This window comes from Aythya marila, assembly GCF_965140915.1.
Source record: "Aythya marila genome assembly, chromosome: 1".
In the NCBI taxonomy this organism is placed as follows: Eukaryota; Metazoa; Chordata; class Aves; order Anseriformes; family Anatidae; genus Aythya; species Aythya marila.
In genome coordinates, this window is record NC_139042.1 from 160,294,610 (window position 1) to 160,320,431 (window position 25,822).

Consider the following 25,822-nt stretch of genomic DNA (forward strand, 5'->3'; position numbering starts at 1 on the left):
CCTTTCAGGCCCTAGAAGAACTAGGCACTTAAATCCAGCAGTAGAGATGAGGCACACTCATATTATGTTAAAATGGGGCATAGAAATGAGACAGTTTGTGCAGATTTTCTTTACCTTGTTTTTGTAGCTCTCTGAAGCAATGATCACATACTCTTGCTGGCTGGTTTTTCATATAATCTAAACCATGTTTATTTGATGAGCAAGCTTGACAGACAATCTGGAAACAAATAAATGCATTACAGCCCATTACTGTACATGATATGCACCTGTAAATCACCTGTAAATGCTCGAAGATATTTGCTTCAGTAGTTAAGCCCATAACAGAACCTCTATTTTAGAACCACTGTTTTACGCTGAAAATGGTTTAATGCCTTGGCTTGTTCTTATGTTCAACATGCTGTTCTTTCCTCCTCTAAACTATAGAAATTTAGGAAAAAACACTCAATTACACAAGTCATAAATCATTGTTAATAATCCATGAAGAGTGGACTAAGCATACTGTGTTACTTAACTATTACATTCAGAAGCTTTTAAAGGAATAACTAAAAGTAGTCCTTACTGTTTTGAAAACTTTTCTGCAAAATAGCTGAACTACGTTGAATTATGTATTCCCATTTTGTTAACACAAGAAAACAAAAGATCATTAGATATGCCTGCATTTCATAAAAGATAAATTTAAAATGTTTGGTACAAACTTTAAAAAAAAAAAAAGTTAAGTATCTTAAAAAAAAATAGTGAGGAAGATATTTTTAACATTTCAACTAACATTCTTGGTTTGTACTACACAACTGCAGAAGCAGGAGACAAACACAAATAATATCCCCAAATGCAAAATAAGTAACACGTACCAGGTTAACTGGTATCTCGTAACTACTCTAAAAAGCATGCTGCTTTTGATCCATACAATTTTTTCATAGTACAGTGTTCCCTCAAACAGTAGCCATGGTGCAACCAGGCTGTATTTGTCATACAAAGAACTGGAATGACTAACAGAAAAGCTAATTACAAAATTGCCCAACCTTTCCACATGCCCTGCAGTGATGCCTTCTCCACGTCAACGTGAATTCACTTGTACAGATCATGCACATAGTGGCTCTAGTATCAGGAATCCAGATAGGAGCTTTTGATCCTAGTGGGCTATCTTCTTCCTGCTTCTCTGGATCTGCCTAAGAGAACACAGGCAGAATACCATTATATTCAGAGATGAAAAATAAGGTAAACACTTATCAGTGATTATATGTTAACTCTAATAACACTGGAAAGCCCTCTCTGATAAAATGTCATGGTCTTAAATGTCATCTACTATTTCACCAGTGACCACTATAATGCAAGCCTAATGACAGAGCTGTACTTAATTAGTTCAAAAAAACTGTGTGACTACCAAGCTTTACCAACCTATTTATATAGATAGCTGCTATCTTTAAAATGTTCTCATATCATCTTTCTGTTCTCAGGGTTACAGAAAGAATTGAGAAAACTGGTTTGGATTTTTTGGAAGTCATTTTAAATTTCTGAAGTAGATAATGTTATGAAACATCATTCTATTCTATCATCACCTGTTCTCTTATCAATTACTATTCTGTTTTGCTATTCATTATGAAATGCCTCTTGCATCTCTAGACATCTGCTGGGAAATTTTATATTTAAAAAGGAAACAAAACAATAATAACACTGTGATATACCTCTTCAAGACTTTTGCTAGGATTGAATGTGATTCTCTTTTTTGTATATTCTTCAATTGACCTGGAGATAGCTTCTAACCATTCATCTCTTTCTGTGGCAGAACTGTTGGGGTAAAAAAACATAATTAAAAAAAAATCAATACATTATTAGCATTTAAAGCTAAGAAGTGAGTGTTGATTCAGATTCTATCAGCTTTATTACACGTTGATTTAACTCTTGCAGTTTCTCAGTTTTATAGACTGTCTCTAGTTCCTGTTGAAACTCGTATTACCCTTTATAAATTATATACACTGCATGGTGTCAGTTACCTGTGTTAATATTAAAAAAGATATTTTTACAGATATTTTCTGTATCTGTTGTCATAACATGGATTCCTTCTTTCCTTTTCCTCCTCCCAAAATAGCATATGATTGTTTCAAGGTTTGATGTTGTTATTTCCACCTCCTCCTCCACCACAGACCCATGAACAGCTTGACTACCACTCGTGTAAATGGTACTCCCAAGAACACAGGCACGGGGCCTTCCTCATAAGAGGGAATCCGAAATTTCAGCAAGCATTCCTCCCTGGTGCAGTATGTTATACCTGGTCCTGTAAAACTCCAACATTCTTCCCTAAAAAATGCAGTTTATTACCCAGCTTCATACTCCTGACAGTTTGTTCCTATGAAGTCTAATAATTATGCTGTTTCCAAAAATATATATTATTTTCTTTTCAAAAATTTCCCATTGGATTAGCTAGCCCAAAGAGAGAAACGGTTCTCTGTCCGATCAGCTTCCTGTATCTCTTTACTCTGCAGTACTTCCTGAGGCTGTGGGCAGACCACTTGCATATAATACAAACCCATTTTGCTGCAGCAAAGCGCGGGTTACCTTTCAGCCCCTAGGTTTTATTTTCTGCCCTGTGCCAGAACACACATGTGGCCACAAAGTGGGCTCTGTGCAGTGAACTGGACCTGGAAACAAATTCGTACTGAAGCGAGGAATTGACCAGCCCTTCTCAGGATCAATTTGCCGACTGGGCTCATCTCACAGCTAAACAATTGCTTGTGCCAGCACAAAGGAGAGAGGGCCTGGAGGGAGGAAGGAGCAGTTTGTGGCTGAGGAATTGCTAGACTGCTTGTTTAAAATGGAGCACCAGCTTAGAAAGGGCTGCTGAAATCTAAACCAGAACTTGTTACCAATGATATTTTCTATTCCCCACTTCTTTAATAGTTTCACATAAATTACTATTCTTCTTTAAACCAAGAAGTTTAACATGATGCATATCTAAAAAAGACAGTTAGAAAAAAGAGGAAAGCAATGATTGAGGTGTGCAACACCCACTAGCTATTATTTAATGGCTACTGTAGGTGAAATTCGAAGCTTTGATCATTTCTGAACCATTAAGGAAAATATTCTGAGCTGAGGTTTTGAACTGGATGAAATTGGGTACTGAATAGAATCAGAGTGGACAAATCTGATGTGGCAAACACGGGAGAAGCCCATGAGGCACAAAGGAAAACACGATCTAGTACACACAGCAATAAAATCAGAACAAAAGGAAAGGAAATAAGATACAAGCAAGGGCAAAGCAATGTATTATTGTCTGTCCTAATATCTCACACTCTGAGTGGAACATTTTGTTCAGTTTATTTACCCTTGTTTCCTCATCCGGTAGGAAGGACTGGCCTGCATCAGCTACATAACATTCTTAATTCCAATCAACTCCTTTGGCTTTTTCAAAATCTGGTTGCATTTAATTAAGTTCTTAAAACTATTATTAAATAATTAGAGTTGGTTCGGTGTTGGAGATTAAGCATCCCCCAGTCATGTGGGGATTGTTACAGATGGGGCTGCTCACCCAGTGAGCTACATGGCTTAGGCCCTAACATTTTATTAGGGAGCTTGCACTTGGTAGGTCTGCTGGTGCGAGCCTTTAGGGTTGTTTATAACACTCCAGTGCTTGAGAGCAAAAGGTGTCTCCATCAGCAACCAAACTGATGTAAAGGTTTCCAGCAAAAAAAGGCAGCGTTTCCTCTGCTGTCCCTGCCAGCCCTCCCCCAGCTGCACAGCTCTGCCACTTCCCTTGCTGCAGATCCTGTGGCTGTTGCATCCTTCCAAAAGTGGCTTTGTTCACTAAAATCACAGAGTTCTCTTAGCTTTGCTTACCTAGTTATGTTTAAGATTTTAGCTAATAAACCAGCAGAAATCTCAATTGGACTGCAGAGAGCCCCAGCGATGTCTGTTTCTGGCAGCCGTGTGTGCGAGGAGCACAGTCGCAGCTGCTCAGTGCAGCCAAGCTGTTAGGTGGTCCCAGGAGGGCTCAGAGGAGGACAGGCCCTGTTGTTTGCAGGCTCGGAGCCCCAGGGCACTTCTCACAGCTGAGCTAGTCTTGCATGAGCTATCCTTATGTTAAGAGGGGAATACAGCTCTCTGCCTGGGGTGGCTGTTAGCTAGCCTTATTGCAGGAGACAGGCCAGCTGGCCTCAGACCACGTCAGGCTGGCATGACTGTTGTTTTCAGGACCCCAGCTTTACTTCTGCACAGTGCTTTATCATGCAGATGCACTAACTTGTTTTTATAATTAAGAGGTTTCCAGTACAATACCACATTGTACCATGCAAAACAATCCACATCCCTACGGACAACCCAAGAAAATTGAAGCCTCAACCCAGACTAGATAAAGCAGAATGCTAATGCAGCCAGCACAGCCAGCAAAACCAAACCTGAAGCAAGAAAGACTGTTGTTTAGGCATTAATCTATGTTTCTGATTTAACTGGCTTACATGTTATTACTAGCAATTTTTCACCAGCATAATTGCTCCTCTCCCCCAACTCTGCCCCCAGAAACATTTCAAAATCTTGTCTATGGTTTTGTAACAGATTTTTACTGCATAGGAGCCAAGAAGCTGTTAGGATGAGGTATCAAAGGGAAGATGCAGTCTGTATTAACAAGATACCGATTCTCTACATCTGCACTATTTATCCATAGGAACAGCGTCATAAACATATGCAAAAACCTACTGCTAGTATTTTTCACTTGTTTCCCTTCTGTACCACAGCAAACCCAGGTTTTGCTTTCAGATAAAAATCCTCATCTACACCCAGATCCCCCAACTTCTCTTTCACCCCAAGCAAATGCAACCTCTCTCTGTCACGGTTGTGTAACTTTGGGCTCTTGCACACACCGTTTCCAGTAAGTATAAAAATAACAGAGATGAATGTTCTCCAAAGATGCAAGGTTAAAAACACTAAAAAAGAAAGAGTAAGTCAGAGCAGCTTTAGTTGGTAACGTGAGGGTAATTCCAGTAATTTCAAGGACAAGACAAAAGCATGTCACAAATGACACTCACAGTGATAGGAACGTTATGGGTTTTGCCCCATTCACCAGCATGTATTTTGTAGGAGTTACTTTTAATCTAACAATTAATCAGCTCCTCAGAAAGAAGAGGTTATCCTGTTTTGTAGACAATATGTAGGTTGTATTTCAAGATGATAATCTTTTCACAAGTTCCAATTAATCTTTTTACATTACTTTTTTAATAACTCTGAAGTAGAAATGTTGTTTCAAGTCATGAGGAGATAAAAACACACAAGCTACTACAATTCCACAAATATCTTTATGTATTTTTGCAACACCCAGTCACAAAGGCACCTAAGCAGCAGAGACCAGCTCACAAGATAGCAGTATAGAACCATACCCTAAACTATGAAATGTATCTTATTCCCAATGTGCAAAAGAATCATAAGAAGCATTTTTGTTTTTGAAAATACATAAATACTCCTTTCCAGCCTGTTATAAATAACTACTGCTCAGACACAATTGAGCTGCTTCCTCTGGCTACTCTGACAAGGTTAACCTTGGTCTACCCCTTAGCTAATGATACTGCTATCTCTGAGCAGACATCCTAATGTCAGTATTTACAAGGTCACACAGAAAGCAGCAGTCTGCCCTTGCTCAGCTTTGCTGAATAAAAGAGAAAACATGTCTTTATTCATTGATATCAGCACTGTCACAAGTGACAGACCATATCAAACTCCAATTCAAATGCAGTAAAAACAACAATCCACAAAACTAGGTCTTTGTTAGAGGCAGCTTAGTGAAGGCAGACCAGAACAGCTCCATTTTAGTGCATGTTACATGGAGAATTTATTGTTCTGGTAAAGAGAAACACCATTTCTGTAACTCCTGACATTTCTATAGTTTCATGTTCCATTCTGCACTTCACTGAGATCCATTTCTTATCTCAATTGCACTGTTATTTTAGCTAGATGACTGACCACAATGACTCCTTCCAATTTATATCAGTTAAAAATAATGTCAAAATGTATTGTTATGCCTCATATCCTGTCCTGCTAATGCACTGACAGAGAATATCAGTAACTCCAGGGGAAAAAAAAATAGAGAAAAGTCTAAAATAAATTGAAGTGAAACTTAATTTTAATTCTTGTTCCTCTCAAAGAAAGGCAGTAAGAGGATAATATTTCAATTTACTTGAAGTTTTTAAAGGTGTAGCTAAGCTAAACAGGAAGAAAAATCAAAAGTTTTGTTCAATCTGATTAACAGTTAACTCTCCTGAGGACAGCAAAATCCCTATCAGCTGCAGCCTTAAGCCCAAATTGCTCAAATACCAGCCACATTTACTATAGATTTTGTGATTCTATCTCTCTCTTTACAACATGGAGTCTTCCTTACAGGTCAGAGTGAACTGTATTACGGACTACAAATCCACGTGATATCTGTGAAACTGATTATATACAAGCAGGCTTCCTTTCTGCCAGCCCATTAAAAAAAGACTAAATATTCCAAATCAAATTTTAAATATGAACAAAAGCAAATTGGAACAAATCCTACTTTATTTCCAGAAATCCACATGTCAGTGTCTCTACTCTTCTGTGGTAATTCTAGCCAGAAGTCACTTTTCATTATGTAAGTGCAAAACAAGCTATGAAGATCTTAAATAAAAAGCTTAGGAGATCTGTTTGAAATCACATACTTTTAAGATCATTAATTTGCGAGACTCACCTTGCTGAAAGAATGAAGGATCTCTCTACACTTTCTATGTTCAGTTCGTTCTGATAAGCTTCCTGGGTTGGCTTTTTAACCTTCATTTGAGAAAGAAAAATTTATATTCAAACTGACACAGTATGTTTATGCTGCTTTATTTTTATTTATTGCAAGGTCTCTTAGATTTTTACTGTAGAAGGGGTAAATTAGAGAGAAGATCTCACAGTGAGGAGAATATACACCAGTCTGTAGTGCTCAGCTGCAGTACAATTACACAGAGCCCACCATTTTACTTCACTTTAGCACCATAGGAACACTGGAGGTGTACAGGGGAACGAAGCTCAAGAGCTACCAGACACTTCCCACTGTGCTTCAGCATGCCTTGTAAGCTTCAACAACTGTGCAAAAAAGCGCACTGCAGCACAAAAATGTAGGCCACTGGTGTGCTCCACAATGGGCATCTGCTCCATATCTCCATGGGCTAGACTGCCCTGGTGATCCTTTTGAGCTACCACATTTCAAACACAGAGGATTTTGGAAGTTGAGTGGTTCTGAGCCACCCCAAGACATCTGCTGGCAGAAGAGAGGCTGCAGCCCCGCCCGTGAAAGCTCAGGCCTGGGTGCCAGATCTGTGCTCTAGCTGGATTTGGTGCTCTTCCCTGACAGGACCAGAGATGAAATACATGAGATGCTTGATTCCCGAGGCGATGCTTTGTTTCTCCCAGCAACTGTCATGTCAGGGACCATGTCAATACATGGCATGCATACTGCTTGTCACTACCCAGAGGGGTTCGGGGTTTAATTCTGGTGCTTTTCACAAAGGCTCAGAAACAAAAGCCGTATCTTCCCTTGCAGTTAACAGATCTCTATAACCCATGGAGATTTGATTGACCAGATGAAAATTATCAGACAGAGATACCTAATCTCTGGGCGTGGACAAGAAAAAGCATTTGCAAGGCAAAAGCTAAGCAGTTTAATACAAAACCAGAAGTAGGCAAGACTACTTCTGAGCAGGCCAGCTGAAAGGCATGTAAGATGACGCTGTGACAGAGTTGTTTAATAAAACACAGACAGTAATCCCACAGACAATATTATGCAAGAAACTTTACGCCTGCAGGACTGCTCTGTAACATAAGCATTTTTAGCACCACTTTCCAACAATAAACACAGCTACCTTTCGAAAACTTAAGACCTCAGTTTAAATACATTTAGAGAAATACTTATTTTAGCAAGCGACTTACCTTCATTCCAGCCAGTGACAGCATGTTGTTGAGTTTATACATCCCTGACTGAACTGGAGTAGTATACAACAGGGCATCATTGAACTGTAATGCAGAAGCAATACTTTTTAGTGACTAAAGACTGTTTAGAGACTGATAATTTCAGATGGCATTTTACAGAAAATATAAAATTCATACGGCACTAAGATCAACTGTCCAGAAGGACATCTTCTACATCCTATTATTCCACTTAGAACCCAAGAAACATTTTCATGTTATTAATTTAGATAACAATAGGTGTCTATTTATATCCTTCCTTGTGTAAATATACATTTGGCAATGAGTAAACAGTGCACGGATGTCAAAGAACAGCCTCTCAGAAAGGACAGAAATGTTTCTCGTGTACACAACTATATTGTATAACAAACTACTTTAAAAGTATATTAGAATTAACCCTTCCAACAAAGCAAAACATTCCAGAAACTAGGAGATGGCAGAATTAAAATTAGCAATTTATTATGATTATATGGACAAACTTATCCATATCAATGAAACCAGTTCAAATCTGTATCTACTGTTTATTTGCTGTTCTACCAGACTTGGCTTTATTTGATACACTTACTGAACAGCTATTAAGATGTTTTATTTCCTGTGTTGTTCAATGCGTGGATCCAGACTTCATTTATTGAACATAAACACAGACCTGAAGACTGAACTGTCTCGTGAGATTTTGCTAAGAGGTTCTTTGCAAAATAATCAACGGTTTCATGAGCCTTACTACATCTTCATAACATGATCTACGAAAATCACTACTTAATATATCAGTGCTCTGTGTGCTACAAAGTAATCTCCAGAGCATAAGAAAGACACTTCCAAGCTTAGAATACATACTTTGAGACTGCCTAGGAAAATATTTGTACTACAGTAACCAAAAGCCAGATTTCAGGCAAGACCGTGGGCCAATAATGCCACAAGTTACATACAGCAACAGTTGCTTTACTGTCTAAATAGAGGAAAGAAGCAAAAGGTTGAAGTGGCAAAAAGGTTTCAAAACAAAGCAGCAGCAGGAACAGGAAAAGAAGCTAGCACTTAATTTCCAGCTCAGTGCTATGCTCCACTTGGGATACAAGCAAAGGAGAAGAGGAAGGAGGGAAGGGTGCAGTATGAGCAGCTGAAACGTAGGTTTTACAATCTGGTGTAACTAACTGGGATGGAGTAGTTGCTGTAGTTTTCCCAATACCTCAGATAACGCCTTCTCACAACCTGCTCAAATTTTAAACAAGCATTGGTCAAAACAGTGCTTTTTATTAAGAAACTTGTTTTCTATTAAAACGTTATTGTATATGCAACAGATAATCTCCCTAAACTAGACTGACGAAGTGTAACAGCAACAAATGGTCATTTTTTCCCCTATCTGAAGTTACTAGTTAGTTATATTTGTGGTACTACCTTTCAACCACTTAAAATTACACCGTCACTAGGCACAGAGCAGTATGTACACCTTCTTACCAGAAAAAACATTCGTGGCTGCATGACCTTCCGAGACAGCTTCATCAGCGTTCCCTCTTTCAAAAATACCTAGCAAATTAAAACAAGCAATTCAAGACCTATGTTTTCAAGGCACAAGCTGTCCAAATCAGCTGATGCATTTTATTATTATTATTATTATTTTAAATTTTTACACCTGAACTGCTGCAGGACTTTTGGTTCCCTTCCTGAAAAAGGCTCTTCATCTTTACCTCTCTCTAAAAGCTAGAAAGACCAATTAGCTGCATTTGTTCTCCATACTGTGCTTGAAATCATAACAAATAAAACATTAAGCTTGAGGGAAAAAAATGCCTGCAAGATTTGGCAGAAAATCATATTCTAAAAATCACAAGTTTTCATCAGATAATTTTTCCCCCCAAAATAAACAAAATTATACATATGGGGAGGCAGTATTCATTTCACTGTCAACACCAAATAATTAAGTGATGGACCATTTTTCTCCTCAATATGTGTCAACTTCTGTACTTTGTTTGCATATCATCCACGTTGCACTTTTATACAATCATTTTAATGTCATCTGGAGGACTTACCCTTCCTGGCTGTACAATCTCATGGTGTCCATTTAAACTGTACTGAATCTGCATGAGTTTCTGAAAGTTATCCTGCAGGGAGAAAAGGAAGGCAAAGAGATAAGAAATTGCCCTTGAATCCATGTGGTGTTATTTCTCTCTCTCCCTCTCTCTTTTTAAATAATAGAAAAAGCTTTAATCAGACAGCTTCCCAAGTCAAAATACTTACTCCCTGCTTCATGATGTCATTGGCATGGTTTGCAACTTCTATGACAACAGCTAGAGCATCTGAAGGATGAAGAAATAATGTTTTTGTTATACAGATCAGTTAGAAGTGGTATTATGGAAAGGTACAATATTCCCTTTCCACACTGTGAGAAGATTCAAGGATCTGATTGAGCAGTCACTGAATTCAAGAACACTTCCCATACATCCCAGAGGCTTTCAATCATGGTTTAACAGGTGTGCCCTAGCAAGTTACCTCTCCAGCTAACAGTCACAGTGTCAAACATTTCCTATAGCTCATCCAAACAGTCTACAAGCAAAATCAAATTTTAAGTTTCTCACACAAAGGATCATTTTAATTTCAGTGTCTCTGCTTACAGCAGAAGCATAAACAACATTTTAACTGAGACTATACAGAAGTTAATTAAGCTTTTTCCGCTTTACACAGCTGCCTCCAGTGCCAGTCATAAGAAGCTACCCAGAAAAAATGTGATTTATTTCATCTGCCTTTAGTTTTGTTGCACTTCAAGGTAACAGGATAAAGTTCAAATTTCTAAACTTCAAACTTTTAATACCAGAAGCAAAAGAGAAATAAAAGAGTTATGAAAGACAAGAGGGATTTTTATTAAGTATTGATATTTAATAACTAGCAACTCAACTGAAATACATATTTAAGTGCAACTGCAAAAAGGGGTTATAAAAAAGGATTGAGTAAGCTACTGAACAGCAACTCTGTATATTGCATAAAACCCATCTAAGGATCTTATCCAAAACCTGTAATTTGTTTATGTAGGGGAAAAAAAGACTCAATTAATTGAAAGCAAGCACAATTGCTCTGATAAAATATAATTTCTACAGCATTTATCACCTTCTGAGTAATTCAAGTGCAGTCAAAAACCCCAAATAAAGGAAGCACATTTACTTTAAAGTACTCAGAGAAGCCTACCAAACCAGTTAAAACCAAAGCCTTGTGTGTTTTTTGTTTTTAATATCTCTACACTATTAGTACTTTAGACTATTCATACTTCCCTTACTGTTGAGTTCATATTCAGAAAGAAAGTAGTTTAAAAGATACAGATTTCTGAACTGAAGGGTTCAGGTCATGAAGCCATATAAAAAATAAACCAAAGTGTGAATAAAAATCTCCTCCTAAGTCAATCTAGTTAATTTTGTTCAAGATTTTTATGAAATAAGACAATGCAAGTACAGGAGTCAAATAGTTAAAAAGCCACAACACATTATCAAGCATTTGATCAAAAATTCAGTTTAGATATAGATGTCATGATGTTAACTGAGTCTGCTGAAAAATAGCTGGTGGTCTCCTATTAGGAAATGCTGGAGCTGCTCCAGCCAAAACAGTCTCCAGTTCCCATCAGCTTGAAAGAAAATAAAGTTAAGGGAAATTTAACTAAATTCACAAGATAGGAATGAGTACCTGATTTTGTTGTTGTTGTTATACTTTCCTTCATCTATCAGCTATTATATCTATTAAAACCTAAAATTGTACTCATCGACTTCAAAAAGACTGAAGAATGTTACAGGAAATTTGCTGGTTACTCAAGGGAAAGTTACAAGATCTCAGGGCTACTAATAGAGCCAAGATTCTAAACAAATCTAAACAACAAAACAAAATAATCTATACGGTCAAGAAGTCCATAAACAAAACTGCTTTTTGGAAGGGAAGAACATTCCACTTTTTATATCACTTAGCTGGAGCGATGTATTAAAATGAAGGTCATCAGGAAGAATTGTGTTGTTTTTTCCAAGAATGCTAATCATAACCAAACCTTTGTCTTTTTTTTTTTTTTTTTTTCCCAGAAAAAAAAAAGCCAGAAGGAACTTAATTATCACAAGAAAGATTTTGGTGAGTAAAGATTAGATTTTCTTACTCGGTTTCGAAGATTGACTACCAAACATGTCAAATGCATAAAATTAGCTTTGTCATTGTTACAACTAAGTTTCTGCTTTTACCTTCAATATATGCAGAGAGAGAAAAACTCTATGGAAAGTACCACTATAAAAAACAAAAGCTGGAGAATTCACAAGAAAATGTGATGTAAACATATTTCTTTTAAGTTGCTCACTTTTCAAGTGGTTAGTTGTTTATCGTGCAGTGCAAGCATTAGCTTGTTCACAGCCATGATGTGCAAAACAAACTTCTACATCTGTGAAAAAGTCATCTCTTAAAACACTTTCAGCTTATAGTTTCATTGCAACCTAATAAACACATATGTCTAAATGTCATAAGAAGGATCATTATTCGTTAGTTTTATGGCACTGTGTCAGGACATAGCTGTAAGAAAGTAAACCTGACTCAGTGCATCGAAGGCACTCATTTAGTGCTGTCCAACCAGCTAGATCTGTGTAACCCTCCTGAAGACAAAGGGTTTGCACAAATGTCACCAAAGAGAACTAAATAAATGATAGGGGCTCACATAAATGAAATGGAAACACCGAGTGGGAGCATTTTTAGTACTGTCAAGGAACACACAAGGAAGAAAGAAAACAGTATGAATGTGTACTGTATTGATACAATCAAATTAGAGCAGCTTAACCCCAAAGTAGCATGAAACATGTAGACCTATTCTTCTCCGTCTCCAACTATTCCTTCTCATTTCCTTCTATCATCTTTCCCTGCATACGGCAAGCAAAAGTGTTTGTGCAACTTGTCACAAGTCAAATTGGAGAAGCCCTCAAGTTAAACATAAGCCAGTGGAACTCCTTGATCTTTCTCACCAAGCACTTGTCCTGGCACAAAAGCAGAGCGGACAGAAAGGCTCAGAGGGCTGGGGAGAGCAGCTGGGGGACTGGACTGCCTGTCATAAAAGGCCGAGGGATACAAGGACTGTCTCCTCCAGCACTGCCCAAAATACCTGCTTAAGCTGCTTGGGGATCTTCACTCTTATCTCTTTCTTTGAGCTGATACCACTTATCACTGTAAGCTCCAAACATTTTTGAAACAAAAGTTTTAAATCTTTCAGTATCTCTGCCAAGACACTTAGAACTAAACAGAATGCATATCTACTTATCAGTTTAGCATTTCGCATGCATTTAAAACTTAGAAACTTTAAGATATTTACATGACCTGTTATTTCTTTAATCTAAAGAGACATTTACCTTGAGTATCCCTATAGTCTGCAGACTCTTCTAAAAGATTCTTTAAATAATCTGTAAAAAGAAAAAATAACAGATATTTTTGTTAAAGAAATAAACCGCACCAGAAACCAGTCAAAAACCACCATTTTCCTAGCAATCTGCTTTTCAGACACACCTATGCCACACAGGTCTTCTACTTCTCTGGTTTTATGATACCTAACTTTAATTTGTCCGAGTAATCGCATGAGGGAAAATAGCATTTCCACACTGAAAGTATATAATGATGTCTTGCTTAGGGAAGAGAAGCCTACAGGAGCACTGAGCTTCTTCCAAAGGCAAATCATATGTTGCACATATTGTTCTAGAACAAAACAGCCAGGTGAAAGACAAGTACGTACTTGCAATCATTTACCTTTAAGCTGACACAAGAAAGTTTGAAGATTACAGGTATTTTCCTGAGCCTTAACTCATCTACAGGAGCTGAGAAAAAAAGTAACCCAATACAGCAAATCTGATTATGATCAACATTTCTCAATAAAAAAGGTATTATAACCCACCTCAAATGTTCAAATAGGAATTGTTTGGTTTTAAATCTAAATTTAGTTAGTCAACCACGAGATGGCACCCTCGACCCACCCAACTCGTGGTAGTTTTTCATCTACTTCACTCATCTGAAATTAACTCCAAATGTCTGACTGCACGAGAAAACATTCCCTTTGAGATTCCATTCCATGGTCCAGTGTCCGCTTCACCAGAAAGTACCATATCCTGTCAAAGGCGACTACATGGCCGCAGTAAAAAGTCAATCTATACACTGCAATCCACAGCTCTGAACTACTTAAAATGGAAAGAAACACAACCAAACTTTCAAAGTAATTCAGATGCTAGGCTGATAATATCAACAAATACTGATTTACTTTTAAATGAGGTATTCAGATTCTGGCAGATCTAGAGAAAACTGATCATACTTGATCTAGGAAGTGTTCAATTCTAGCTTAGCAGTTGTCCAAGTTTCAAGTAAGAGGGAAATTATTCGACTCCCATCTGCTTGCCCTACCCAGATTCATCCTTTCACTCATGAAGGATCGGGAGCCAATTGTTCCTGCCTTCATAAGACATCTTGCTTAATGCATGCCCCTCAGAGACTGCTCAGTGTATTGTAATGGTTTCCTTATGCAAAAAAAGGGAATTATGAAATATGTTTCTGTCATAGAAACACTATGAAGAGCGAGAAAACTTGTCAGCTAATGAAAGCTTTGAGAAAAACAGAACTACAGGAAGAAAAGTATTTGGCTCTTACGTTTTATTTTTTGGCAAAGGCTTAAGGGAGGATCCAAGAGAAGCACGAAGAACAGGTTGGGGTGAAGGAACAGGGCCTTGCTGGGGTCTCCTGCAAGGAAGCAGGGGGTGGGAGTGCTGGGAGGTCTGCCTGGCTGGGCCATGGGAACACCCACAGCTTGCTGCTCCACTTCGAGCCTTGGCTGATCATTATCTGACACTGGCCAACGCCTGGTCTTTCATAAAAGCCTGACATGGCAACAAAACCTTTCTACACTCCCTAAGTATTGCATCTGTCACATGCCTCCAAATATTTTGCTGTGGGAGCTACCAGTCCTTTGTGCAATATTTAGGTGGACACATATTCCATTAAAAATGAATTCACCTTTTATCACTTTAGGTTATGTTTGTAACAAAGTGGCGTAAGAGAAGAATCAACAGGAGGTATTGTAAAATGCACTGAGAAGAGTTCACCTTGTTTTTAACTTGGCTTAACTTGGAGGAACCCACCTCACACACACAACAGCAGCTGCCCTCTCCTGCCCTGGCAGCCTATAGAGCCCTCAGGCAGGAGCTGTGCGTTACTACGGGGCAGGGCATCTTCAGGGCTCCTCCATAAAGCAGGCAAGTTAAAGCTTTACAATTGCAACTCAATCTTCATCACGTCCAGAGGAAAAGGACTCCAGCAGACACCTCACTATATAGAGGGATGAGTCCCTACAGCTTGTACACAAACAGCTTCTTAAAGCTGACAACCATGAGCTCACTTCTCTGCAAAGTGGGAACAGGAGGTCAGGCAGGCACAATTTACTAATCTGCAAATGTACCTCTGGTATCCCAAGAAACTGTCTCTAGTACATGGAGACATCCAATTTAATACCCAAAGTAACAGCACTGGAAACTTAAAATCAGAGACCCAACATGAGAACTAACTGTTTCTTGGCATATTCAGGCCTTATGACATTCTCCAACAGAACAACGCTTGACATCATTCAGTTTTTCTGTCCTTTTTTTTTTTTTTTGATGGGTATATACTAGCACTTCATGTCATATCATTAGTGCGTAATAGAGGGAAGATTAGGAAGATTTTAACATAACTGCATTCATTTAAAATCCTATATTCAGAAAGGAAGGCAGCTCTTGTACATAAGACTAAAAAAAAGGGAAAAAAACAATCTTGCAGCTGTAAAATCCTGAAAGTGATAAATACATAATTTTGATTTCTTTATTTATCTGGTAAGTAGACCTCAGTTCACAGTGAAAACTCATTTTCAGAGAAGCAACAGAATATATTATTTTAGTCTCCCCTGTGCATACACACTGGAAATTCTGTGTTTGCAACAACTTTCTGGAGGTACTGGCTTAAGCTACATGGACAAGAGGATTTCACAGACATGAATAGCATTACAGTAAAGTTTTAGCAAAAATATTCCTTAATAAAATAAATACAGAAGTCAAATATTAAGCTGGAATGGTATCTGCAGTCTTCGCCATTTTTTTCCTCCTCTGAAATGTACTTTAGTTGTTCAGACTTTTTACTCAAAGATAAAGTTATTCTACAGGAGACTCTGGTCAAAATAAAAAATAAAAAAGTGACCAGTAAAAGAAATTCCACTTAAGTAGCGTAAATGTATAACAGAGAACCTTTATTTTTCACCTGTTTCCTACTATTTCACTTGAGTCTAGCAAAAGGAATAAAAAACATAAATGTAATACAAAGCTGCTGCCAACAGCTTTCCACAACTGCAGAATAAAGCAAGGACTGTAATAATAATAATAATAGAGCTAAGGATACTGTCATACCCTTAGCACTGAGTTTTCCTTCTGTTGGTTTAAACATAAAGGAGGTAAACGGTATGCCTGGGGGACAAGTCTGACAGCAGGCTCCAAGAATGGATCTGCTTTAGTATAATACAGAACTAAGAGATGATCCATAAATAAAAACCAGCACAACCCTTATAATGCTAAAATTGAAGTTGAGACTGTGCAGGAGAATAAGTGGAAATATTTTTTAAGACTTAGAGAGCACTGAAAGAGAGTTACAACACTGTAAATGAGACAAAGGTCTAACACCTAAGCAAGGCACAGTCTCTGTTTAGCAACTGATAGCAACCTCCCAGCTGCAGGACAATCAAAGAAGTTTCTCATTGATCACAACACAACAAATAGGCCATCCCAGAGAACCCCAAACACAGAACTTATCAACTCATCTCCACAATAACAGAAAACCCATCCAAAACTGCTGGTTACCCAAATAATGCCTTTCATGCAACACAATGACTGGCTCCACGTAAACAAGCACGCTGCTGTGTACCAGGACTAATTCACACAAACCACTTCAAGAGGAACAGAAGAACCACATTACCAAAGGAAGGCTTTTTAATAGAAAACAGACCAATTTTTGTCTGACCCACTACTCCCTTTTTTTTTCAAGGCAGACCTTAAATATTCAGAAAGGCAGACTTTAAAATTAATTACTTCACTAGATACCCCAGACACAACAAAACTCAACACACAAGTACTGATTTATGACAAAATGTTCTTATGCCACACTTCCTCCTGACAGAGACCCATCAGTCTCTTTTCCTTCTTGCTGGGGGCCAGTGGCTATCACTTCTGGTCTTGACAAAAATTCTCTTCTGCCTCAGCAACTACTTCTTGTCTCAAATCATCAGAATTAATTAAGTTAAACTCAAAGCAATTGCTCTCAACATGTAATTGGCCTCAAGTCCAACAATTATATTTCTGAGCAGCTAAAGAGCAGTGTGCTCAAAAGCTAATTTTTCAGTCTCCCTCAGCTTCCCTTCACTAGACCTCAGCCGAGGACAATAAAAGACCTATCTCTCTCTGCAAATCTTATGTTGCAAAAAAGAGGAGGCTTATCATATGACAATGAAGAGACTGCTCATATTGTACAAGTCTCAAGTCTGCAACTCAAATCAGTGATTTTCAGGAGGGGAGAATCACTTCTTCATTTCTTTCTATTAAAAACCAGAGGCCTCTATTAACCTCCCCCAAAACCCATCTAATATTTGCTGTAGAAGAGCTCAGGCTTAGTATGTGGAAAAGTGGAAGTCTGCTTGCTGGATTGGAGAAGCTGGATAATTAAATGGAAATACAGCTGAGCTGTGCCTCTCCTTTCCTGATTTATAAGTCCACCTGCTCCTGCTTTTGTTAGCATAAAAGCAACTGCACTTCAAAGCACAGCAACCATCTTGTGATGTGACTGTGTAGCAGCAGGTTACTAGTACAAAGCTGTCCCACTGACACAGAGCATCTAAATAGGAAGAAATCCCTGCTGACTCAGGCCTTGCAGCTTCATTTCCTGGATTATTTTCACTCCTCTGCTCTTACCCACTGCCCCCTCCTCGACTGCCCACAGACGCCCATTGTCTTTGGCTGGGACTGCTGCTGCAAAACTGCAACTCTTGCCCGTTCTTGTTTTGCTTGCCTACTTGCTGTCTCGCCCACTCCAACAACAGATCCAAATATTTGTATATCCTCCAAAGGCTTTGCAGTACAAGTTTATATGGAGATTACTCAATATTACACAGAGCTGCTTGAAGGTAACAAAGTATACAGGCTGTCCACTGAGATATAGGAGAGTGAGAATCTCAAGAAATACAAAAGACAATGTGAAATAGCATGATCGATTGAACAGAGTGAAAATGAAGCAGATCCAAAATAATAGCCCCCTGGCCCAGTATAATTGAATTCTTAGTCTGATCTCTCTTATTTCTCCCACAGGACAAGACAAATTTATTTTTTCTAAATCAGCAGCCAGCATTGAAATCCAACTCATGTCAATAGCACTTGTATTTACGGATTTATGTAAAGCTGTGCAGCCACAGCCAGGGCTGCAGGACTGCGGACTTCCACAAACAGGGCTGCAGGACAGTGGTCTTCCACACAACCACCGTCAACACAGGATGAGATTTTTAGGTGTATTGTCACTGGTCTAAAACAGTTGGTTCCAGCCACAGTGACAGTTAGTTATGAAGAATTCCCCTTCTACTTCATAGTTTTGTTTCAGCACCATTCACCTCTGACGTCTCTTGCTTTGCTCTGTATATTGACAAAGGCATTTATTCCATCCTGCTCTGTTGTTCCGCCTTTTTACTTAAAGCCTTTGAACTTATCCAAAGCATCTGCACTGATTTAGGAATATATAACAAGCCTACACAATGCCCTGAGTCAGTATCCTTTGAAAATAAAGCAACTCCCCAATTGCCTTTTCATGGTTTTATTTTATCAATTAAAAGGCATTGAGATTTTCCCCTACAAAACAGTCTGTTTGGTAAAAGCTCTTCACCCTTTTTCCACCCCACCTGTCTTTCATGAGATGATTAAAAAGAAGACGGTCCAGGCTAATAACTTAGTAACTTCTGTATAACATTTCAGGCTGTATCTCCCACAACATCACTAGTCTAAGTACTTGCTGGGGAAATGCCAACAAGCTGCTAGAGCCAAACAAAGGGTCACAGAGCATTTTATTTTGCAGTTACTACATAAACAGAGGCTATTTTTAAATAGCTCATCAAGAAGCAATGGCTTTCAAAAACAATGCCTTAAGTATTTCCAAATCCTTACAGGAGCCATCCCCCTCTTATAACAAACACATCTCAAAATACTTCACAAAGGAGGCCTGTATCATTGCCTTACTATTACAGAAAAGAAAGTACTGCATTATGGAGATGACTTGCTCAAGGTCACCCAAACATGTCAGTGCCAAAGCAGGGTATGGAGACAGCCCAAATTTCCTAGTCCCAAACCAGTTCTTCAGCCTACAATGTTTCTGTAACAAGTCTTGAGCACTTACCCGTAAGGTATACTAAACCAACACTTTCTGCTTTTACAAGAGAATGGTTTTCAAAGACAAAACACCTGAGTGGTGGAAAAATGGAGAAGGTATTTTCAGGAGAAATTCACAGTTGTGTAGTTGTATCTTTCACTTCCTTCTCCTAGCTCTATATTTCCATACTATTTTTTCCTTCTTTAAAAAAATAAATAAAAAGAGAAGCTTTCCAACCAACCCTCTAAGGAAATTACTGGCTCTATTACTACAGAAACAAACAAAAAACCACCAACAATTTCATGTTTTCCAAGTAGCACCAAACGTACCATCAGAGAACACACACCAGTGTTGGGAATATTAGCATGTCACTTGCGTACCTTGTTGCAAACAATATTAACAAAGAAAGCCTTTAAATTCATGTCATATTAAAAAAAAAAAAAAAGTGTCACATATCTGAAGTCAGAAAAACATGCTTTACAGATGGATAAAACTGCCTGAGAACATGTTTCCTGGGACACATAAATACTGGCTGCTTAAGCTTATAAATGTGTTTGACTTTACCTGTCAAAAGGAGTCTGTACTGGGGAATCCTCTGAACTGGCTTGAGCAGATAGTGCTTGAGGGCCAGACTAGCACAGCGGGGGCTCATCTGAAAGAAATACACAAAATAAGCAACAAATCTGTGGTAGTCAAGGGTTCCAGTAAAAGAAAACATCACTACAAAGAGTTACTGATAACATCAGATAAGCTTTATCTTAAAGGTGTGACTACCATAGTGTTACACTGCACCAAACAACAAGCATTTCCCTGTGTGGAAGATGCATGCAAAATTAATCACGAGTTAGAAGACATCACTAAGCATTCATACTCTCGGTGGATTCAAAACAAGTTCTTTTGCTTATGAGGAAGAAGGGTGAATCTTCCCAGAAATAAGGGTAACACCATTTTTGCTCATTTGTAGTTGCTGCTGATGTCCATTAGACAGATAAGCGGAGAATAGAGCAGTGTTCACTCAAGAAGTTTTAATTAATTCAAACCTCTAAAGATAACATAGAATTAAAAGACCCATGCTTCAAAAAATTTAATTATCTTGAATTTGCATTCAAAATAATGCGTATCAGAAACACTGAGTCCTTAAAAGACCTCTTATCTTCTTCCTGTACTTGCTGACTCTAACTAAAGCTCTTCCTTTGCCTACTGTAAGTAGCCTTTTTAAGGACTTGTAAGCAGAGTAGGGATTACCCAAGGGGAAACTCACTTCATAGGAGATAAATTCACAGGTTGTGTGGATCATGTTCTGAGGAAGCTTGCACCTCCCCTCTGACTTAAGGGAATTATGTAAAAATCTGGCAATGCTTTTAATGACACGAATCAGATTTTATCTGATTGTTGCATGGACTGGACTTAAAAGCTTCAAGAAATATGCAGAGCAGAAGAATCATTTTTCTGTATTTCCAAATGAAATATGATTGCTGTGAGTAAGCTACTGCCCTATAATGTGGTGAAGAGATTGCCCTGCTTAAAATAAGACAGTTAATCACTGCACAGTATAATCAGAAGACAAAACCATAAAAAGCAGCTGGTGATTTTGTTAATATGCCTTTGATATAATTGTAGCAAGTGCTGATTTTTCTGAAAATCAAGGTCCTTTATCGTACTTCACAGTGGTAACCAACATCATTAGTTACTTTACAAAATCTGAATTTCTTTCTACTTTGAACCTGTCTCAAGCCAAGGCTCAGAGAAAACAGAGGATGGTGTCTAAAGCTTTATGGAAAATTACAACTGATGGAAAGTCACAAAATAGGAACATATCTTAAAAAAAAAAAAAAAAATTTACAGTACCTCGAAGTCTTTCACTACTGAAGCAAAACCTGTGTTCTTCTTACACTGTTCATCTAACAGTGCAACATTTTTATCAAATTCTTTGATGTAAGTTGAGTACATCTTTAAGTACGGACCCTTTTTTACAAATATGTCAGCGATTCTTTGATGTTCAAGCCTAGAAACAAGAACAGAGCAATAAGAGCACACAAGTGTGTACATCCTAAGCTTACAGTCCAGCAGATGGGCATTCAGCTCTTTAGCTACTCTGAAAAATCTTTCCAGCACACCTCCACACACTAGTTTAGGGTTAGATTACAATCACTTGACACACAGTCTGTTTAAAATGGTCTTGAACCATCTGAACACATTAACACGAGCTGGACTTCTGAGGAAATGGATCGCCAAACGCCAAACTTCAAAACGCGGTCTTTACCCCTTAATAGGAAGCATGGGATTACGGCATTTACCCATTTCAGTGCCTTTGTCTGTAGGCTCTCTTTAGCTGATTGAGACCCACCCACCAGTGTAATTGAGAATGGACTTCAATGGGACTGAGGCTGTCAGTCAGCGTTGTGGCTGGTTAATAGATCTCAGCTACCTTTAAAATGCAAACCAATCCTCAGAACAGCCTCCTGTTCCTCTAATGAAGGCAGCCCATTTATCGTGCCCGTGCACACGTAGGAACAAGAGCTTTCAATTAAAACTGAAGTTTTAGACAAAAAAAAAAAAAAAAAAAAAAAAAAAAAAAAAAGCGTGGTTGCTAAAAACATGTGCTGGCATAGCTTCTGGATGCACCTAAATGCCAAATAAAACAGCTAAAGAGAAAATTATCTCCCGTGCATGCAAAGTCAGCTCTGCCATTTAACAAGGCCCATGAAAAACAAACAAGAGTCAAACCACGGTCAGGCGGAGTCCCCCAAGCCCCACAGATAAGTTTTAACGACATCAAAGGAGTGGTGTTCCTTCACTGATAGTCACCAGTGAGACAGTCGCTCCTCCAGCTCCCTCAGGAGGTCCCGGTTGAGCTCGTACAGCTGAGGTAGGTAGTACAGGATCTGATTCAGGATTCTGTCCTCAATCACTGGCTTCCCAAGCTGCCTGGAGGCATGTGCCACCGCGTCCCGGAAATCCTGCCGGAGCACAAAGAGGACAGAAACCCCCACCATGAGCCAGCAGCCTTCAAAGCAGCAGCGCAGACCAGAGCGTGTTCTCTGCAGACATCCCAGGCCCTGCTCCCTCCTACTGAAGGCGAGGAGGGTGCAGCTGGGTTATGTTCCCCTGCAGCTTCAACTTACTCCTGCGGGACAGCCTTAATCCCCTTGGTTTGATGCTGGAGCTTTACTCTCTTGCTCCATATGCACGCTGTGGAAGTCATTCGTTATTTTTCTACCACACCCTTAAGAAATGCGCTGATCCTATAGGTGAGGAAACTATAGGGGGGGAAAAACCTCATATCTGCAAAGGTATTGGTAGCCTTGAGTATCTTCTTGCTAAGATTTGTTTCAAAAAGCAGAAGTGTTATATCAGCTAACGCAATCATAATATCGTATTTTAAAACCACACTGGTTTACAAATGCCTTCTAGGAAGACATGATGCCTAGATAAAAAATGTAGCATCACAAAAAGTTACTGTATGTAGCAGCTCTTACAGGAAAATGAGCATCTAACAAAAAGCTTTTGTAACAACACATTGGAAACACGAGATTTCAAATGTGAATGATCATCCAGACAACACTGGTACCTTTGAAACATTTACAGGGAGGAGGAAAACCGATCTTATCACCGAAGGATCTTGTGGCATTTTTATGTTATAAGCAGCTCTCAGTAGGACAAGGCTCAGGCTAATTGGTCCTCATTAAACTATTTAGAATTAAAATCTTGGCCCCATACAAATCAGTATGGCCAGGACTGCACCCATAAAGAACCTGTGTATGTGTTAGGCAAGGCATCTTCCCTGATCATATGCACGCAAAATTTTCAAAAAGGTTAGCAATTTATCATTTCCTTTGAAAAAATAATCAAGTACATAACACTACCTAAACTGAGAAAAATAAAATCCAAATTACCTGTATTGTCATCTCTCCCTTGAATTTGGGCATAAAGCAGGCACTATATAACAGCTCTTTTTAGTCTGCAGTCTGCTGAAACCTGATAATGAATGCACAATCTGTAGGTGGCCTGAAAAAGGTGACCAAACTGCATGTTCCTATGTGGGATGATGAGACATCTTAAATATGCATGCAGTGCACACCTGCCTTTGAGTTTGTAGGGCCCACAGGTTAAAAGTGGGGAAAAAAAAAATTAAGCTCACACACTCACAAGTCTTCTGCTACAGGTCTCGCTGGCTATCTCATCGGCCCAGCATCTGGCACTATTTAGGGTTTGTCAGACTCCAGTCTCAACTTTCTCCTGCCCTCTCCTCATTACATCAGTGAGCTGCAGACAGCTTCTTGCTCTGTGACCCTGGGTCGCAAAGGCTGCGCCGGGGCAGAGTTATGACAAGAAACTGAAAGGAGATACAGGGCGATGGCTGCGATGGGGGGAGGCTGAGAACTAAATGCAAGGGAGTTAAAAAACAGATGGCGTTATTCATATGGAAATGCTCTGTTTTACATCCTCTGTGCAGACTAGTGACACATAGGTTAACTACCAGCTGCATCTTATGGGTTTTCCTGACCCTAGGGCATTGCTTAACACTGAAATGATACATGGCGTTACAATGGCAAAAGCTCAAATGAGGCTTTCTGAAGAGCTTCATGCAAAATGCATCATCATATTATGATAATACCCCCCCCAGTCCCATGCACACACAATATACAGTATATGCTTTGCCATGGGATGAAACAAGAATTTTCTCCAAGGGTTATAAAGCTACTTGTACAATGAAAAGAAAAGCAGTGCTGTCTGTAACGTAATCAACAAACCCAGCTTTTCCCTGACCACACAATAAAAGGAGAGCAGGGAGTCAGGTTTAAGGACCAGGAGATAAGACAGGAATGTCACTTGTAGTTAAGAGCATTTATTTAACTTCTAGATATAGCATTCAAAGAGCCTGCAGGATGTTTTCCAAATGCAGGGGGGGGTTGGTTTCTCTATTGGCTTGATCCAAAGTCCATCAGCCTCACTGGGCTTTGGATCACGCCATGAAAGAGTGGTCACAAACGCAGCCAACCCAAACTTTATTTCATCGCCCCCTGCGTCCCCTGCCACAACCGAGCAAAGGGAGGAAGCCCTGCAGAGAGGAAACAGAGGGACTAAAGATAATGTGAAGCTTTCAAATGATACAAAACAGACTGCTGAACAACAAAGGCGATAAACTACAGCACTTTTTTTTCCCCTTTCTTTTTTGGAATTATCAAGTCTTCACTACAGTGAAAACTACTAGGTAGTGCAATGTATTTGTCACCGTAATCATATTAAGCTTTATTTATAACCCGGCAATGCATGTGAAGTAACTGTCATGCCAAGTTCATCTCGAGATAAAACTAGGAGGTGAAGCCAAAGGGCCCTTGCCTGAGGGCTGGGGGCAGGAAAGCCAAACAAATGGAGCAAGGTTACAGGTAACAGTACTCACACTTGAAGGTACTGGCCTTCTGAGAAAGGAATTCCTTATCTAAAAGGACTAGAACTTAGAATGGGTCTATTTGAACCACTAAACGTAAAGCGTGTTAACAAGTAAAACCTGAAATTTTACTCCAAAGAGCAGAAGTTACTCAGGCAAGGAACTTTTATATGTATGTATACATACACAATTAGGGCAGTGATTTAGAAATTAGAAATTAGAGTAATACCAATTCAATACACCAGCACCTAATTCCTTCTGAAACTAAATCTGTTCACTGCTGAATAAAACCAGAACCATTGTTGCAAATGATATATACATTGCTCTGATATCTATAAATACCGGCAAAAAGTGAGTCATATCACAAAGATGTTTAGCATACAGTACTATGTAACACTGCTGAAAAGCACTGCTTTCTTCAGTCTGTTCAGAAATGGTCACCCGAATTGTTCTACAAAATACTGTATTTGAAGCCACGTAGCAATCCATCACAGTGAATTTTAAAGAGAGGTTTTATAATTAGTCTTTCAAATACCCACAAAGAAATAAACAAACTTGCCATGCTTTGGAATTAATATGTTTATTTCACTGAAAACCACCATTTGCAACTCTAGACAAAGTGTTTCATATGCTGTGTGACACAAACCAAGAAATTATGCTCTACTGAATCATCTCAGTTTCTTACCAGTATAATTTTACCTTTCAGAAGAAGAGAGGCTATTGTATACTTTCTGAAAACTGCTTTCTGAAGTGCTGGGTTACAGTTTCAACATTATATTCTGGTCCAACAGTAATCTTCTGATACCACATTATAGTGCTTAGACAGACAATTGCCTTTACACAGCGACTTGAAGATGGCCTCATCACCACCTCTGGAAAGCACATTCTTTCCGTGCCAGAAAGAGTCTCAGTTTATTCTAGACTAAGACAGCATCTCACTGGATACTTGTCCATATCAAAATCTGGTTCAAGCAGTTTTAAAGGCTTCTCAGAGCACAAACAGTTGCTGAAGTAATGCCTGATTAAACATTCCCAACTTAAATACCTTAGGGAATTTTATTTATTCTATTAGTACACAGTCCCACCAGGGCT

General features: G+C 38.9%; 1 protein-coding gene across 1 annotated transcript in view; it reads right to left on the reverse strand.

The window, feature by feature from the left end:
- FGD6 (FYVE, RhoGEF and PH domain containing 6) overlaps positions 1-25,822 on the reverse strand; it is a 71,506-nt gene that overhangs the window by 10,805 nt on the left and 34,879 nt on the right. Inside the window, exons 6-17 of the mRNA XM_082784886.1 lie at positions 22,147-22,298; positions 21,187-21,343; positions 19,903-19,990; positions 13,290-13,340; positions 10,177-10,235; positions 9,969-10,040; positions 9,400-9,468; positions 7,912-7,995; positions 6,689-6,768; positions 1,683-1,785; positions 1,020-1,166; positions 115-217 (exon numbers count right to left, since the gene is read on the reverse strand). Of these exons, the coding sequence (XP_082641012.1) occupies positions 115-217; positions 1,020-1,166; positions 1,683-1,785; positions 6,689-6,768; positions 7,912-7,995; positions 9,400-9,468; positions 9,969-10,040; positions 10,177-10,235; positions 13,290-13,340; positions 19,903-19,990; positions 21,187-21,343; positions 22,147-22,298 (1,165 nt within the window). The remainder of the gene's footprint in view (positions 1-114; positions 218-1,019; positions 1,167-1,682; positions 1,786-6,688; positions 6,769-7,911; positions 7,996-9,399; positions 9,469-9,968; positions 10,041-10,176; positions 10,236-13,289; positions 13,341-19,902; positions 19,991-21,186; positions 21,344-22,146; positions 22,299-25,822) is intronic.